The 16,577-nt window shown below is 43.2% G+C and overlaps 1 protein-coding gene across 4 annotated transcripts in view; it reads right to left on the minus strand.

The window, feature by feature from the left end:
- LOC140494214 (transmembrane protease serine 4-like) overlaps positions 1-16,274 on the minus strand; it is a 58,141-nt gene extending 41,867 nt beyond the window's left edge. The window contains exon 1 of one of the 4 annotated variants that reach the window (XM_072593386.1): positions 16,165-16,274. In XM_072593386.1, coding sequence (XP_072449487.1) covers positions 16,165-16,200 — 36 coding nt within the window. In that variant the 5' untranslated portion in view covers positions 16,201-16,274. Of the gene's footprint in view, positions 1-206; positions 367-7,101; positions 7,221-16,164 lie in introns of those variants that run through there. The other 3 variants (XM_072593384.1, XM_072593385.1, XM_072593382.1) reach the window with 3 other exon arrangements.
- Positions 16,275-16,577: the final 303 nt, after the last annotated feature.

A 16,577-nucleotide genomic window follows, 5' to 3' on the forward strand; every position in this document is an offset into this window, starting at 1 on the left:
TTGATTTTCCTGCTCCTCGGATGCTGCCTGACCTGCTGTGTTTTTCCAGCACCACTCTAATCTAGCCGCCCAGTAACACGGACAAGTTTGACCCAGTTGGGCAGCCCAAGAGTCCACTTCCTTCCCAACTGGATGGTGGTGAGAGTGTGGGACTGGGGAAGTGTGTGAGGATAGAGCAATGCAGTCACCAAAACTGACAACCCTACCTTGGCAGAGTGTGAGCAATTTTCTCCAATCTGTACGCACGCTGAGCTCCAGTCTCCAGCTCCCTCCTTGTAGCAGATGGCAGGTACCTCGGGGTCCCAGTTACTGCTAACTGGCAGCTGCCTGGCATTCAGCAGCAGTTCGACTGGGTTTATTTTCATGCACTTCCTCCTACACTAATCCCTTCCCCCTGTCCTACCCCCACCTCGCAGCAGTTGTTAGTCATATGGCCCTTCATTTAAAGTTGATGTTAATTATTAACATTCATAAATTCTGCAAACAACATACATAGAAAATAGTTTGATTTAATCACACTTGGTTAATGACGTGGAGGTAATTGCCTCCTCTCTTCCATCAGCCCCTTTGGAAGCTGCAATGGGTAAAGCTGCCTGATTTGGAGTATACATGCATTCAAAACGCAAGAGACTTGGAATATCAAAATTAGGATTTAAGGGTTTAGAGAACACCTGAAGGAGTGTTCACCCTCAGGACACTGACAAGGATGTTGTGAAAATCTCAGAGCAGGAGATGATGTTCTGTCACTGGACTAATAATCCAGAACCCCAAGTTAGTATCCCAAAGCAAAGAACTGCAGATGCTAGAAATCTAAAACAAAAACAGAAATCGTTGGAGAAACTCAGCAGGACTGGCAGCATCAGTGGAGAGAAAGCAGAGTTAACGTTGCAAATCCCATTACTCTTCTTCAAAATGGGTCAGAGCATTCCGAAGAAGGGACACTGGACTGGAATCATTGACTCTGCTTTCTTTCCACTCTGCATGGGTTTCCTCCGGGTGCTCCGGTTTCCTCCCACAGTCCAAAGATGTGCAGGTCAGGTGGATTGGCCATGCTAAATTGCCCGTAGTGTTAGGTAAGGGGTAGATGTAGGGGTATGGGTGGGTTGCGCTTCGGCGGGGTGGTGTGGACTTGTTGGGCCGAAGGGCCTGTTTCCACACTGTAAGTAATCTAATCTAATCACAGTGGCTTCCAAAACTGCTGAATTTCTCCAGCAATTTCTATTTCCATTTAACACTCAAGGGTCTTGACTCTGTCAGCAGATGGGGAAATTGGAATGCAGTATATTTTAAAAAAAAAGGAAATTTTAAAAAAATCATAGTTTAAAAACAAATATCTCACTCACTTTCCTTTTGGGAAGGAAATCTGCCGTCCTTACCCAATCTGAACTACACGTGACTCCAGACCCACAACAATGTGGTTGATGTTCACTGTCCTCTGACCAATTAGAGACAAGCAGAAAAATCCATTTTCACCAGGGATGCTCAGAAATAAAGGAAGCTAACTGCTTAATATGGGGAAATACAAATAAATAAATACTTTTTAAAAAAATTCTGGCTGTTTACGGAGAAGATTAGAGTCCCAATGTGATCGAACTGTGGCTCAATGAAGCAATGGGTCAGAATTGAGAGGAATGAGATGTTTCCAGTGATTTATGATTCAAGCAAGGGACCTGGGTACAAGGTTAATGCAAAGACTAAAAGCAGAAGGAACACAGATGGCTGCAGTATATGGAGGAAGGATTGTTTGACCATTTCAGAGAACAGTTAGTCACATTGCTGCGGGTGAAAGTCACGTGAGATCTAACCGTGCAACACTCACAACTTTTCCTTCCAGAAAAATAAAGAAAGTTAGTGATCCTCATGACTACTTTTACTCATTTACCAATTTCTCATTCCCTAAAAACCTGGGAGGCAGGGGGACTGCTTACCAAAAACTCAAACTGGGTCAGCTGCAGAAACCAACCGCAACAAAAACTACAAACTCTCCAAACTATAAGTGGGTGTTGTTGACAGGGGGCACAGTGGCTGTCTCTGTGCCAAGTGGATTAATTGGCCCGCACGTTGTATTTGCATGCTGGCACTGCCTGAGAACATGGTAAAGCTGCCAGGTTTGAGCTTAACCCAAAGAAAAGCAACTGTTCTGCAATCAGGCAACTGCACAGACAGCCCATGCACCCACAAGGTCCAGGAATCTTCAGAACCAGTGGGTTGCTAATCCTCTAGGAATGGCCTGGAGTCTGAGGATTAAGCTCCTGCAGGTTGCTAGCATCAAAACAAAAACCTCAGAAAATAAATCACAACTGGGACACTAAATAAACAATTCATGCATTTTCTTTGAGCATTTGCACTTATCAATCAAGCAAATATTGGAGATGATTCGATGGGCTGAATGGCATACTTCTGCTGATGTCTGAAGTTTGGATATAAAAGAAAGTTTGCCCTGCAATTGATCTTGGGAAGGCAGCCCATCCAGGGGATAGGCAGAGGGAGTGTGTAGGTGGTCTGTGATGAAATCCCAGAAATATACACAATCAGGAAGTTGGCAGTTATATGCCTGCTGGACTCCACCAAGGACTGGATGGACCTATAGCAGCTCCTGATCAGGAAATGGCTAAATTTTAAACCTTTCACCCTCTTTATACCTACTTTACACAACTCCCACTCCATCAGCCCCCCCTAAAAAGTCACCGTTCCAACTGTGACCTCATGTGAATCTTCCCCATTTTAATCATGCCACCACTAATGGCAATGCAGATGCTGGAAATCTGAAACAAAAACAGAAATGGCTGGAGAAACTCAGCAGATTTGGGAACATCTAAGACAGTCACTAGACTCAAAACATTAACTCAGTTTCTGTCTCTGTACAGAAGCTTCCTGACCTGTTGAGTTTCTCCCACATGTTTTTTGTTACAAAATTGGTTAACTCCTACGTGGAGGAGTTATATCTTAATAAGCACAGTTTATCTTGTGATTCAGTGAACCCTTTTTCTACTAACTACCTTATGCAAGCAAGGGGTGGGGAGGAAGAGAAAGGCAGACACACACGCTTTCATAACATCAAGCCATTCCAAAGTTCATCACGGGCGAAAACAGCATCCTTTCAAAGTCCAATCACGATTGTTATATTGAGTGAGTGTCAGCCAATATACACACAGTAAGATCAGTGTCCTGATATTATGTTTCAGTTCTGATGAAGGATTACTAGACTCAAAGTGCTAACTCTACTTTCTCTCCACAAATAATGCCAGACCTGCTGAGTTTCTCCAGCAATGTTAGCTCAACAAGGAATGACCATGGTACAGGGAAAGCTCCTGTATCACTTACATTTCCTTGATTTAAAGTCTGATACAATGCAGCCAGGTCTCTAGAGCACAACGTGAACTCCTGGGTGCCTGCAATTGAACTTCAAAGGCAGAAAGTTATGGATTCAAAGTATTCAACACAAAATGTAGGTTTGAACACCACTGAAGTACTAAGGGGCTGCTGCACCATCAGAGGCACAGTTGTATTGAAGAGACAACAAACCTCCCTGCCCCTCTCAAATGGACAGAAAGAATCCCAATGCACTATTTTGGGAAACAGGGAATTCTCCCCAATGTCTGAATTAATGTTCATCCTTCAACCAGTAAAACACAATATGTATTTTTAAAATACTGTTTTGTAGGAGCTTACTACGTATTAATTTATTGTCATATTTCCTACATTTCAAGAATGACACAACTTCTAAAAAATTAATCAATTGGCTGAGTCACCGAAAGGGTTGTATTATTCCTAGCAGTTTCAGTGTTTTTAAACATTTATTCTGGGATGTAAACTTTGCTGGTTGAACTAGCATTTATTGTTCATCCCTAGATTTTCCCTGCAGTGTGGGAAGCTGACGGGTGACCTTATTGATGTTTACAAAATCATGAGGGGCATATGTAGGGTAAATAGACAACGTCTTTTCCCCAGGGTACCACAGTTTGAAATTAAAGGGAATAGGTTTAAGTTAAGAAGGGAAAGACTTAAGAGGGACCTAAGGGGCAACTTTTTCACACAGAGGGTGGTGCGTGTATGGAGTGAGTTGCCAGAGGAAGTGGTGAAGGCTGGTACAATTACAACAGTTAAAAAGGCATCTGGATGGGTGTATGAATAAGAAGTGTTTGGAAGGATATGAGCCAAGTGCTAGCAAATGGGGCTAGATTTATTCAGGATATCTGGTCAGCATGGATGAGTTGGACCAAATGGTCTGTTTCCATGCTGTACATCTGTATGACTCTATGCCCTTGAGAGATGAGTAGTGAAAAGTCACAGTTTATTTGGTGTAGGTACGCTGACACTGAACACTGATCCTGGGCTAGTCGAACTGTAGTTGGACAGAACTTAAATTGGTTCCAGCAGTTGCAGTAACCTCTAACGACTGCAGGGTAGAAAGATCAGGATTACTGAGTTACAAACCAAGCTTGGACTCACCTCTCTTCAAACCGGATAGATTCCCCTTCCCTGCTCTTTCATCTGTTCATGCCTCACACATTTCTAGTTTTGTTTAGACTGGTTTCCTGAACTCCCAATGCTATTGCTGGCCGCACACTCAAAGCACTGTCCTCTCAGCTAGCTGGCAATAGCACCTGTGCCAATCCCCAACTTGTTTTTACCTTCCAGATTAATCACCGTCCCACCTGACTCACCTTGGCAATTCCTCAATAGAGAGAGACATTTGCATTTACATAGTGCTTTTCACAATCAACAAACATTACAGAATTATTTCCTGCCATTGGAATATCACAGAATGCCGACTGTACAGATAGAGACCAGTCAGCCTGTCAAGTCTGCTCCAGACCTCCAAACAGTATCCCAACCTATGCCCATAATCCCACATTTCCCATACTAATCCACCTAGCCTGCAGATCTTGGACTGTAGGAGGAAACCAGAGCACCCAGAGGCACAGGGAGAATGTGCAAACTCCACACAGACAGTCGCCTGAGGCTGGAATCAAACCTGGGTCCCTGGCGTTGTGAGGCAGCAGTGCTAACCACTGAGCTACTGTGCTACTCAATGCTGGCTCAACGAATACTTTTTTTTAAAAAATAGTCACTGTGTTGCAGTGTAAGCTGCCAATAGGGAAAACTCCCAAAGCAGCAATCTGTTAATGGAGACATAACTTCACTGCTGCAAGTGTAAAGCAATGTGGTTGCAGAGTTGTGGGGAGAATGCAGGATGACATAGGGAAGTTGAGTGAGTGAGCAAACACATGGCAGATGCACTGGATAAATATTACACACTTTGGCGTGAAAAGCAGAAATATAGAGTATTATTTAAATAGTGATATATTGAGGACTGTGGAGCACAAAAGGATCTGGGTGTTCTTATACACCAGTCAATGAAAAGACTCAGGCAGGTGCAGAAAGCTATTAGGAAAGCAAATGGTTGATGAAGGGCTTTTGCCCGAAACGTCGATTTGCTGCTCCTTGGATGCTGCCTGAACTGCTGTGCTCTTCCAGCACCACTAATCCAGAAAGCAAATGGTTGCTGAGCTTCAGTGCAAGAGGTTTGGAGAGGAGATGTAGGGGTGTCTTACTGAAGTTTTACAGGGCCTCGATGAAACTGCACCTAGAGTACCGTGTATGGTTTTGGTTTGCCTACCTAAAAAAGTATATACTTGCCATAGACGGAGTGTAATGAAGGGTCACTAGACTGACACTCTGGCAGGATTGCCTATGAGGGGAGAGTAGTTTGACCGGGACTGTGTTCTCTGGAGTTTAGAAGGACGAGAGCAGATCTGACTGAAACATATAACATTCTAACAGGGCTGGACAGACTGGATGAGGAAGGGTGTTTCCCTTGATTGAGAAGTCTAGAACCAGGGGGCACAGTTGACAAAGGAATAGACAGAGACACAGGGAGAGAAAATAAATTAACATCAACCGCAGTTCCACATAGTAGTGATCCCATGCTCATCCCTATGGCTCTAATCGAACAGAAATAGAAACGGAAACAGGGCAGGGGAGTGAGGGGGGAGGGAGAAATGTGTCAGCCATTGCCCAACAGTCAAGTATCCAGATTCACACCTGGGACAGTAACCATGGCTCAAGGATTGAGCAAACGTCAACAAGTATGAAGAAGTGAAACCAGGGAAAAAAAAAGTTAAAATGATCTGCATTAGAAAATGATATGGAGGTGCTGGTGTTGGACTGGGGTGCACAAAGTTAAAAATCACACATCAGGTTATAGTCCAACAAGTCTAATTGGAAGCATTAGCTTCCGGAGCGCTGCTCCTTCATCAAGTGGCTGTGGAGTATAAGCTTGTGGAGTAAAGGCACTCTGAAAACTAGTGCTTCCAAACAAACCTGTTTATAGCCTGGTGTTGTATGATTTTTAACTTTGCATTAGAAAAGGTCAAACTGTTGATTTCTGTCAGTCAGACCAATGATATTCTTCACCATTTCATACTCAGCGGGAAAAAAAAGGGCCCTGGGTGATTTCTACAGAAACACAGAATAGTTACAGCATGGGAGGCTCTCCATTAGCTCCTTGTCCCCATCTTGGCTCTTTGCAAGAAAGGGAGCCAGACCCCTGGGTAGTCCCTGCAAACATCTCTTTCCTTAGACACTTGCCCCATTCCCCTTGAAAGTCCACACCCGAATCTGCTCCCATGCATGCTCAGTATTATATTTGCCCTATGTCTCTTTTGTTTTTTTTTTCACTGATTAATTTAAATTGGTGCCTTCTGGTTCTTGAGCCTTCTACAGTAGAACTGGCTCCCCCTTCCTTCTCCACTCTGTCCAGCCATCTCCTGATGTTTACAGCTTGACCAAACCTCCTTTACACCCCTCCCAAATCTCTACATGTTAGTACAACCTATCATTCTCCCATCTTTCAGCACACTCTCTAATGCCGTCATATTAAAGCGATAAATGTTTCCAAGTATTTGACTATCATAACTGCAAAAATCCAGAGTGTAACCACATAGTAACAAACTCACACAGCACTGAGCAGAAACTCAGTCAGAACAGACCCCTCCAGCCCCTGTGTTCCAACATGTTCAGGCTAATTTTCTCTGAAAAGCAACAAAACAAAACAATCAAACTGTGGTGGAGACACAAAATGAAAAGCTCACTTACCTTTCGAGACTTTTTAACCATCGTTGCATCAACAGAAACTGTTTGCAACATTAGATTTCACTTCAGACTGTGAGCAGGAAGTGTTTGCCTCCGAGAGACGAGCAAGTGATGTCACACTGATCAGGAAAAGCCCAGGTGAGTAGAGAGAGAATAACGTGTAATATGACAGCACCTTAAGGAACTGACAGATTTATGAAACATGCGGAGGCAGTTTATTAATAGAACAGATACAGCTGGTTACAGACACAATTTGGGGTCTGTCATAGTTAGCAGCAGCAAAACATACAACTGAGTCAGGAAGTTTGCACCAGTGAACAAAATTCAGGCAAACTTCCCCAATGCAGTGCTCAGGGAGTGCAGCACTGTAAGAGGCCAGGCTTGGTATAAGGGATTCAGAGCCCAGGGTGTTAGGGGTTTGGTGTAGTTCGATCAGGAGCTGGTCTGGGTCCAGGGCCGGTAACTTTTGAACTTGACATTGAACAAAAACCCAAATCCACCATCCCAAAGAAGGGTACAAGGCATCCCCAAAATGATCCAAATAAAGAACCAGGGAGACCTCCTCAGTATCCTGGCCAATATTCGTCACTCAATTTCCATCATTAAATAGCAAGGATCCTACTGTCTGGGGAGCTTGCTGTGTACATACTGGCTGCCATACTTCCTGCCCTGCAACACTTAGTTGCTAAACTCTCAAAATATTGTATCGGCTTAAGAATACTTTGGGGCATACTGCAGCTGTTAGGGTTTTAGACAAATTCAAGTTGTAGCTTTATTAAAATAAATTGGATTCCAAGGGAGGGAATCACAGTCTGAAATCTAATCAAGGCAGTTTATATTCAGGCAAAAGGCTTCATCATCATCTGGGTCAGGAATAGCACATGGTAGAGCACAAATTGGATTAAACAATATTACATTTTGAGATGAATCCCAACTGCATGAGGATGAAGTCTGAATCAGCAGATCCTGAAATCCAAGGATCTATTAAAAAAGCATCTGTGTGGGTACACTAGTAGGAAGGCTTTTAGAGCGATATAGGCCAAATTCTGGCAAATGGTACTAGATCCATTTAGAATATCTGGTCGGCATGGATGAGTTGGACTGAAGGGTCTATTCCTGTAATGTAGAGGTGCCGGTGTTGGACTGGGGTGGATATGGTTTAAGAAAAAAAAACGCACAACACCAGGTTATAGTCCAACAGGTTTATTTGGAAACACCAGCTTTCAGGCCGCTGTTCCTTCGTCAGGTAACTGTGCAGCAAGATCATAAGACACAGAATTAATAAAATCTGTATCTTATGATTCTGCTCCACAGCTATCTGACGAAGGAGCAGTGCTCCAAAAGTTAGTGCTTCCAAATGAACCGGTTGGACTATAACCTGGTGTTGTGCGATTTTTAACTTTACAACAACAGTGAAATGGTTAACTTGGCTGCAAAGTCTAACAACACAAAACCGGTCTGCCCAGAATTTTTATGTCCCGTGGATGTGTCTGTGCAGAGCAATTCGTCTCTGATCCAAAACAGAATTCAACTCTTTGTTCTAATAACACCCCCTTCCCCCACCTTTTCTATTGTTCTGCTTCTGAAATACTTGTCTATCTTTCGTAATTCTGCATTCTGGGGAAAGGTTGACAGAACGAAACACTGACTCTAGTCTTTCCACTGACGTGGGTGCGTTTCACATGACGGTTTCCAACTTCCCTGGTCCTTATTCTCGACTGACACAAACATGTCACTATACCTCTTGCCCGGAGGCTGTGGATAGACACACTGCCTCGTCTGATAATAAGCTATAATCACCATTTGTAGGCTGTGTCCCCAGGCTGTAATGCTCTGTTGATACCATCTGGGTGGTGAGTAATAAGTAAATTAATTAATCTCAGTGTTTACTAGGTTACCAAACATGCCCCGAGGACTGACCCGTTGTCTCTGGTCCAATCTTCAATATCCGACTGAATTACCTTTTTCTACAAATGGATGTGGTTGTTTCTGGCATGGGGCCAACATTCATCTTCATCCCTCAATGCCCTTGAACTTAGCCAAGTCAGGGGGGCAGTTCCACACTGACCCTCCAAAGAGTAACCCACCCAGACCCAGACTAATGCACCTAACACTACGGGCAATTTAGCATGGCCAATCCACCTGACCTGCACATCTTTGAACTGTGGGAGGAAACCAGAGCATCTGGAGGAAACCCACACAGACACGGGGAGAATGTGCAAACTCCACAAGGACAGTCGCTGGAGGCTGGAATCGATCCTGGGACCCTGGTGCTGTGAGGCAGCAGTGCTAACCACTGAGCCACCGTGCCCCCCCCCCCCAAGTTAATCAAATAAAAACCGAAAGAACCACAGATGCTGCCAATCATGAGCAAATAGAGAAGTTGCTGGAAAAGCTCAGCAGGTCTGGCAGCACCATGAAGAGAAATCAGAGTTAACATTTCAGGTCCGGTGACACTTCCTCAGAGTTAACCACATTGTTGTGGATCTGTAATCACATGCAGACCAGACAAGGTAAAGACTCCCTAAAAGGGCACAAGTGAATCAGGCAGATTTTACAACAATTGACCATCGCAATAGTGACCAAGAAATTATCACCAGCTTCCAATTGCAGAATTATTTATTAATTGAATTTGGGATTCAAACCTGTCTCCAACAGCAATAACCCAAACCCCTAGATTGGTTGTCCAGGGATATTACCATTAAATCTTATTCCCCCTTATTTAACAGTTATAAGTATATCAGACAGGTAGAAAAACAAAATGCTAGCTGACCATCAAGGATCATCCACAGAGGTGACCAATAGTTTGCACCAGCTGCCAATGAGGGTGGTCACACCATTGATGTCAAAGGTTGAAGTGAATGGGTCGGGCAGGAATTCACAAGTTACAACCACTCAGAGTTTCCAACTCCACCACCAGCACCTGTCCAACCCTTTGCATCTCAATCAACCCAAAACTAGAAACTGCTGGAGAAACTCAGCAGGTCTAGCAGCATCTGTGGAGAGAAAGGAGTGAACATTTAGAATTCAGCGAGTCTTCTTCAGAACCACATACCATCACATCTCAATCTGACTCTAATTGTTAGTATTGGAATCTGTAAATAGGATGTGAAAGATGCAGGAGTAACAAGGTAACAAGACAAGTAAGTGTTGTGAACTAATTAGTTTTTAAAGTATATTGCTAGGAAGCACATAGCATTACGAGAAAGGTGACGAGATTTAAAATCACCTTCTGTCTTGGAGACTTTACTAGGTCATATGACGGCAGGGTAAAATATTGAAATGGGTATGGGCTCTTGTGGTGCAGTGGTAATGTCCCTGACTCTGAGCCAAGCGGTTGGATCCAAGCCCTGTCTGCTCCAGAGGTAGGAAGTGGAATAAGCCATTCAGTCCCTTGAACCTGTTCAACCATTTAATGAGATCACAGCTGGTCTGTGGCCTAATTGCATATACTTGCCTTTGGCCAATTTTCTTCAATACCTTTGCTTAACAAAATTTTTAAATTGGAGATAGATAAATTAAAGAAATGATCCAGCATCCACTGCCATTGTGGAAGAGCTTTCCAAGGCACTCCCATCTTTGTGTGGAGAAGTGCTTCCCAACATCTCTCCTGAATGGTCTGGCTCTATTTCTCAGACTATGCCTCTAGTTCCAGAATTCCCCTCCAAAGGACATGGTTTATTATCTCCTCTGTCTTTTCCTTTAACTGCAACATAATTCCGGGTGCATTACAACATCTATTAAAATGTACATGGGCTCTTGAGGCACAATGACAGCGTTAGCGAGTTTTCAGAAGATTTGTAGCTCAGGTTGAGGTTCTGGACGAGGGTTTGCCTGCTGAGCTGGACGTTTCAGACGTTTTCAGACGTTTCGTCACCATACTGGGTAACATCTTCAGTCAGCCTCCGAATGAAGCTTCGTCTGAAAATGAACCTTCCAGCTCAGCAAGCCAACCTACATTCAGAACAATGGTAGCCTCTGAACCAGAAAGCCCAGGTTCAAGTCCCACCTCTCCTAGAAACATGTTGCAGAATATCTGAACAGGTTTATTAAAATAACTATCAAAATGCATGCAATGGTGCTATGGTAGTGTCCCTATTTCTGAGCTAGGGGACCCAGGTTCAAATCCCAACTGCCCTGTAGCTGCATCACAGCATGTCCAAATAGGTCATTCTAAAAAATAAACATGTATATAAAAGAAGTCAATGAGAAGGTCAGTTGGAATATGCCTTAACTTCATTTAAAATCATTTCCCTTCTAGCATACAACACCAATATCTATTGGCGCACAGCTGAGTACAGAATGAATCAGGAATTGTAAAAAGACCCCATAGGATCGTGTTGTCACTCAATGAATGATTTGGAAATCCCATTGTACACTGACAATTGCTCAACTTGACCCTTTAGGTTTCCTTTGATCTCTTACTGATCTTGTATTTTATTGTTGTTCTCTTGATGGAAACCATAGGATCAAACAGTCACAGAATAAATACAGGCCATATGGCCCAAACAGACCATACTGGTGTTTAGGCTTCATTCAAACCTCCTTGAACTTTTCCTCAAATCTCTCATTTTATTTCCTTCTCCGCAACATTGTTTAGTTTCCCTTGTACATATCTATACTCTTTACTTCCACCATTCAGAGAAAGAGTTTCACATTCTTTGGGTAAAGATGTTTCTTCCATATCCTCTGTTGGATTTCTTAGTGACTTATTGATAAACTCAAACTTTTCTCTTCCTCACAAGAGGAACTGTTTTCTGTGGCCCCTCAATCAAAATTAGTCACCTTTCAGACAAGGAGAGAGTTGAAATGCAGGCAAATAGGACTAGTTCAGTTTGGGAAACTTGGTCATCATGACTATTAGATTAGATTTCCTAAAGTGTGGAAACAGGCCCTTCGGCCCAACCAGTCCACACCAACCCTCCAAAGAATAACCCACCCAGACTGATTTCCCTCTTACTAATGCACCTAGCACTATGGGGAATTTAGCATGGCCAATTCAACTGACTTGCACTTCTTTGGACTATGGGAGTAAACCGGAGGAAACCCATGCAGACATGGGGAGAATGTGCAAACTCCACACAGTCACCCAAGGCTGGAATTGAACCTGGGACCCTGGTGCTGTGAGGCAGCTGTGCTAACCACTGAGCCACAAACTGCTGGCTCCTTCTGTGCATGCCCCCTGAGTTCAAATTCAATAGCAACAACAAAGACATTGTTAACGAAACAATGTTGCACCAATACAGCAATTACATTCTCCATCTTTCTGTGAATACTTGATATGGTTTCAGTCAGATGTACAGCATGGAAACAGACCCTTCGGTCCAACTTGTCCATGCTCATCAGATATCCTAAATTAATCTAGCCCCAATTGTCAGCATTTGGTCGATATCCCTCTAAACCCTTCCTATTCATATACCCATTCAGGTGCCTTTTAAATGTTGCAATTGTATCAGCCTCCACCACTTCCTCTGGCAGCTCATTCCATACACGTACCACCCTCTGCGTGAAAAAGTTGCCCCTTAGGTCCCTTTTATATCTTTCCCCTCTCACCTCAAACCTATGCCCTCTAGTTCTGGACTCCTCTACCTTGAAAATAAAATATTGGCTATTGAACCTATTCATGATTTTACAAACTTCTAGAAGGTCATCCCTCAGCCTTCAACATTCCAGGGAAAATAATCCCAGCCTATTCAGCTTCTCCCTATAGCTCAAACCCACCAAACATACCAACATCCTTGTAAATCTTTTCTGGACCTTTTCAAGTTTAACAACATATATCCAGAACTAAATGCGATATTACAAATGTGGCCTAACCAATGTCCTGTACAGCCGTAACACAACCTCCCAATTCCTACACTCAATGCTCTGACCAATAAAGGGAAGCATACTGAATGCCTTCTTCACTATCCTGTCTATCTGCATTTCCACCCTGAATGATTATGAACCTGGATCTCAAGGTCTCTTTGTTCGGCAACGCTCCCCAGGTTCCTACCATTAACTGTATAAGTCATGACCTGATTTGCAACACCTCATTTATTTAAAACAAACTCAACTGCCAGTCTTCAGCTCCTCAGCCCATCTGATCAAGATCCCGTTGTAATCTGAGGTAACCTTCTTCTCTGTCCACTCCACCACTAATTTTGGTGTCATCTGCAAACTTACTAACTACACCTCCGACATTCACATCTAAATCATTTATATAAATGACAAAAAGGAATGGATCTTTGTGGCACACCACTGGACACGTGCTTCCATTCCAAAAAACAACCTTCAATCACCACCCTCTGTCTTTTACCTTCCAGCCAACTTTGTATCCAAATGGCTAGCTCTTGCTGCTTTCTATGTGATCTAACCTTGCTCACCAATCTACCACGCAGAACTTTGTCAAGCACTTTGCTGAAGTCCACACAAAATCCACCGCTCTGCCTTCATCAATATTCTTTGTCACTTCTTCAAAAAACTCAATCAAGTTAGTGAGACATGAGTTCCCACACACAAAACCATGTTGGCTATCCCTTATCGGTCCTTGCCTTTCCAAATACTTGTAAATCTTGTCTCTCAGAATACCCTCCAACAACTTCCCCACCACTGATGCAAGGCTCACTGGCCTATCATCCCCTGGCTTTTCTTTATGCCTTTCTTAAATAGTGGTACCACATTAGCCAACCTCCAGTCTTCTGACACCTCACCTGTAGCTATCGATGATACAAATATCTCAGCAAGGGACCAGCAATCACTTCCCACAAAGTTTGAGGGTACATCTGGGGTTTTATCCACATTTATATGCATTTTAAGACTTCCAGCGTCAACACCTCTGTAATATGGACACTTTTCAATATCATCTCCACAGTAAATACTGACACAAAATACTCGTTTAGTATCTCACCCATTTCGTAGAGTTTCACACATAAATGGCTTTGTTGATCTTTAAGGGGTTCTATTCTCTCCCTTGTTACTCTTTTGTCCTTAATGTATTTGTAGAATCTCTTTGGATTCTCCTTAACTATATTTGCCAAAGCTATCTCAAGTCCCCTTATTGCCCTCTTGATTTCCCTCAAGATGTTCCTACCACCCTTACACTCAGAGGGATTCACTTGCTCCCAGTTGTATTTCCAAACATATGACCAGAGCCTCAATTTCTCTAGTTATTCAGCATTTCCTACACCTACCAGCCTCACCCTTCACACCAACAGAAACATACTCTCTCTGGACTCTCGTTACCTTGTTTTTAAAGGCCTCCTACTTTCAAATTGTCCCTTCACCTGTGAATAGCCTCTCCCAATCAACTTTTGAAAGTTTTTGCCTAAGACTGTCAAAACTGGCCTTACTCCTATATAGACCCTTAACATTTAGGCCAGGGCAAGCCTTTTCCATAACTGTTTCAAAACTAATACAATTATGCTCACTGGCCCCAAAGTGCTCCCCCACTGACACCTCAGTCACTTGCCCTGCCTTATTTCACAAGAGTAGGTAAAGTTTTGCACCTTCTCCAATAGATATATCTCCATACTGAACATGAAAATTTTCTTGTACACACTTAAGTTCCTCTCCATCCAAGCCTTTAACACTTGGGCAGTCCTCAGTTCTCTTGAGGTTTCGAATTCAATTCCGTTTACACCAACAAGTCCTGTAACTATGCCATTTCTTGTGACTTGTTGATAGTCTGTCCAAGGAGGGATACACAGCTAGGAATTTGCTCACAGTTAGAGGTTTTGATGGAGTAATTAGGGAAAAACCGTTTCCTTTGGCAGGAAGGTCATTAACCACATAGGTTAAGGCAATAAGAAAAAGGCATGGAGAAGAATTTTCTTAACTCAACCAGTTTGATCTGGAGTGCGTTATCTGATAAGGTTGGTGGAAGCAAACTCAAAAAAGAAATGAGCTAATAAAAATGAAACAGAATTACATAGAAATTACCGGACATGGAGTCATAGAGACATACAGCATGGAAACAGCTTCGGTCCAACTCATCCATGCCGACCAGTTTCCCTACACTGAACTAGTCCCATTTGCAAGCACTTGGCCCATATTCCTCTAAACCCTTCCTATTCACATACCCATCCAAATGCCGTTTTAAATGTAATTGTACCAGCCCTCCACCATTTCCTCTGGCAGCTCATTCCATACACACACCACCCTCTGCATGAAGAATTTACCCCTTCGGTTCTTTTTAAATTTTTCCCCTCTCACCATAAATCTATGGCCTTGAGTTCTGGACTCCCCCATCTCAGGGAAAAGACCTTGCCTATTTGTCCTATCTAACCCCTCATGATTTTATAAACCTCTACAAGGTCAACCCTCAGCCTTCGACACTCCAGGGCAGCCCTGTTCAAAAAAAAAACTCAACCAAGTTTGTGAGACATTATTGCCCACACACACACAGCCACAGTAGTCCATTACACTCTATGTGAGCTTAGGAGCAATTTACAGGATGATCAAGGGCAAGTTAACATTAGGACATGGGACTTGAAATGGGACTTCTAGCCCAGAGGTATAGACATTACCATCACACCACAGAAAATAGTTGGGGATATGGTTTTCATTGCCTTGTTCAGCTTTTATTATTTTTAAAGTCTAACTTAAGTCCCTCATCGTTTCACCAAAACCTTGTTCCCCTTCCCAACCCCAACAACTCCCCCCCCCCCCCCCCCCCCCACGCAACTAAACCTGTTTTTAGCCTGGGGAGAGAAAAGGGGAATCCTAATGTTTGAGTAAATTTAGTACCTGAAAAAGGGATGGAAAACGTTACTATCAACGCCCAATCACTTTACTTTCCTAAACTGACTACAGCAAACTCTCTGGGCAGAATCAACCAGTCTCCCTGCTGCCAGGATAAATGCAAATTGAGCTAAACTGGGGACGCCACACAAATGCAGATTCTTGCCGGATTGTTTTTATTCTCGTTACCTGCTCGATTGCGGGGTTGGAAGGAGAGAACCCTTCGATAAAACAAAAACCACGCCTCAGCCCAGTGTAAAAGGATGTGAATCTTTCTCCTCTGGGACCTGCGTTCAACTCCAGTCAAGAATAGCGATGGTTCAGAACAAACAGAAACTCCTTTACCTGGCGCCTGTCCTTTCCTTTCAATAACTTTCGCATCGTTTGCTTTTCCCTACGATGAAGGTCGTGCTGTTGAGGAACTGATGGATTTGCCTCACCTCGCTCCGTGATCACAGAGATAAAGAAACTGTCCTAAAATATTTGAACACAGAGAGAGGGCGAGAATACAAACACTTCCCTTTATGGCGGCTATAAAATACACCTGCCTGTGAGAAAGAAGCCGCTTTCTTTTTGCAGTAAGAACCATTTAAGAACTAACAAGTTAATTGGCCACAGTTTATTCTCTAGAAGTTTGGCCCAATTTTTGTTTTTAAAAAAGGTCTTGTTTGCAGCTAAAGGTCATTCATTCCTTGCCTTATGAATTTATAGTCAGGGGGTGTCAGACCCACGTGGGAACTCACACTGCCTAACTACAT

Source organism: Chiloscyllium punctatum, chromosome 23 (genome assembly GCF_047496795.1).
Source record: "Chiloscyllium punctatum isolate Juve2018m chromosome 23, sChiPun1.3, whole genome shotgun sequence".
Taxonomy (NCBI): Eukaryota; Metazoa; Chordata; class Chondrichthyes; order Orectolobiformes; family Hemiscylliidae; genus Chiloscyllium; species Chiloscyllium punctatum.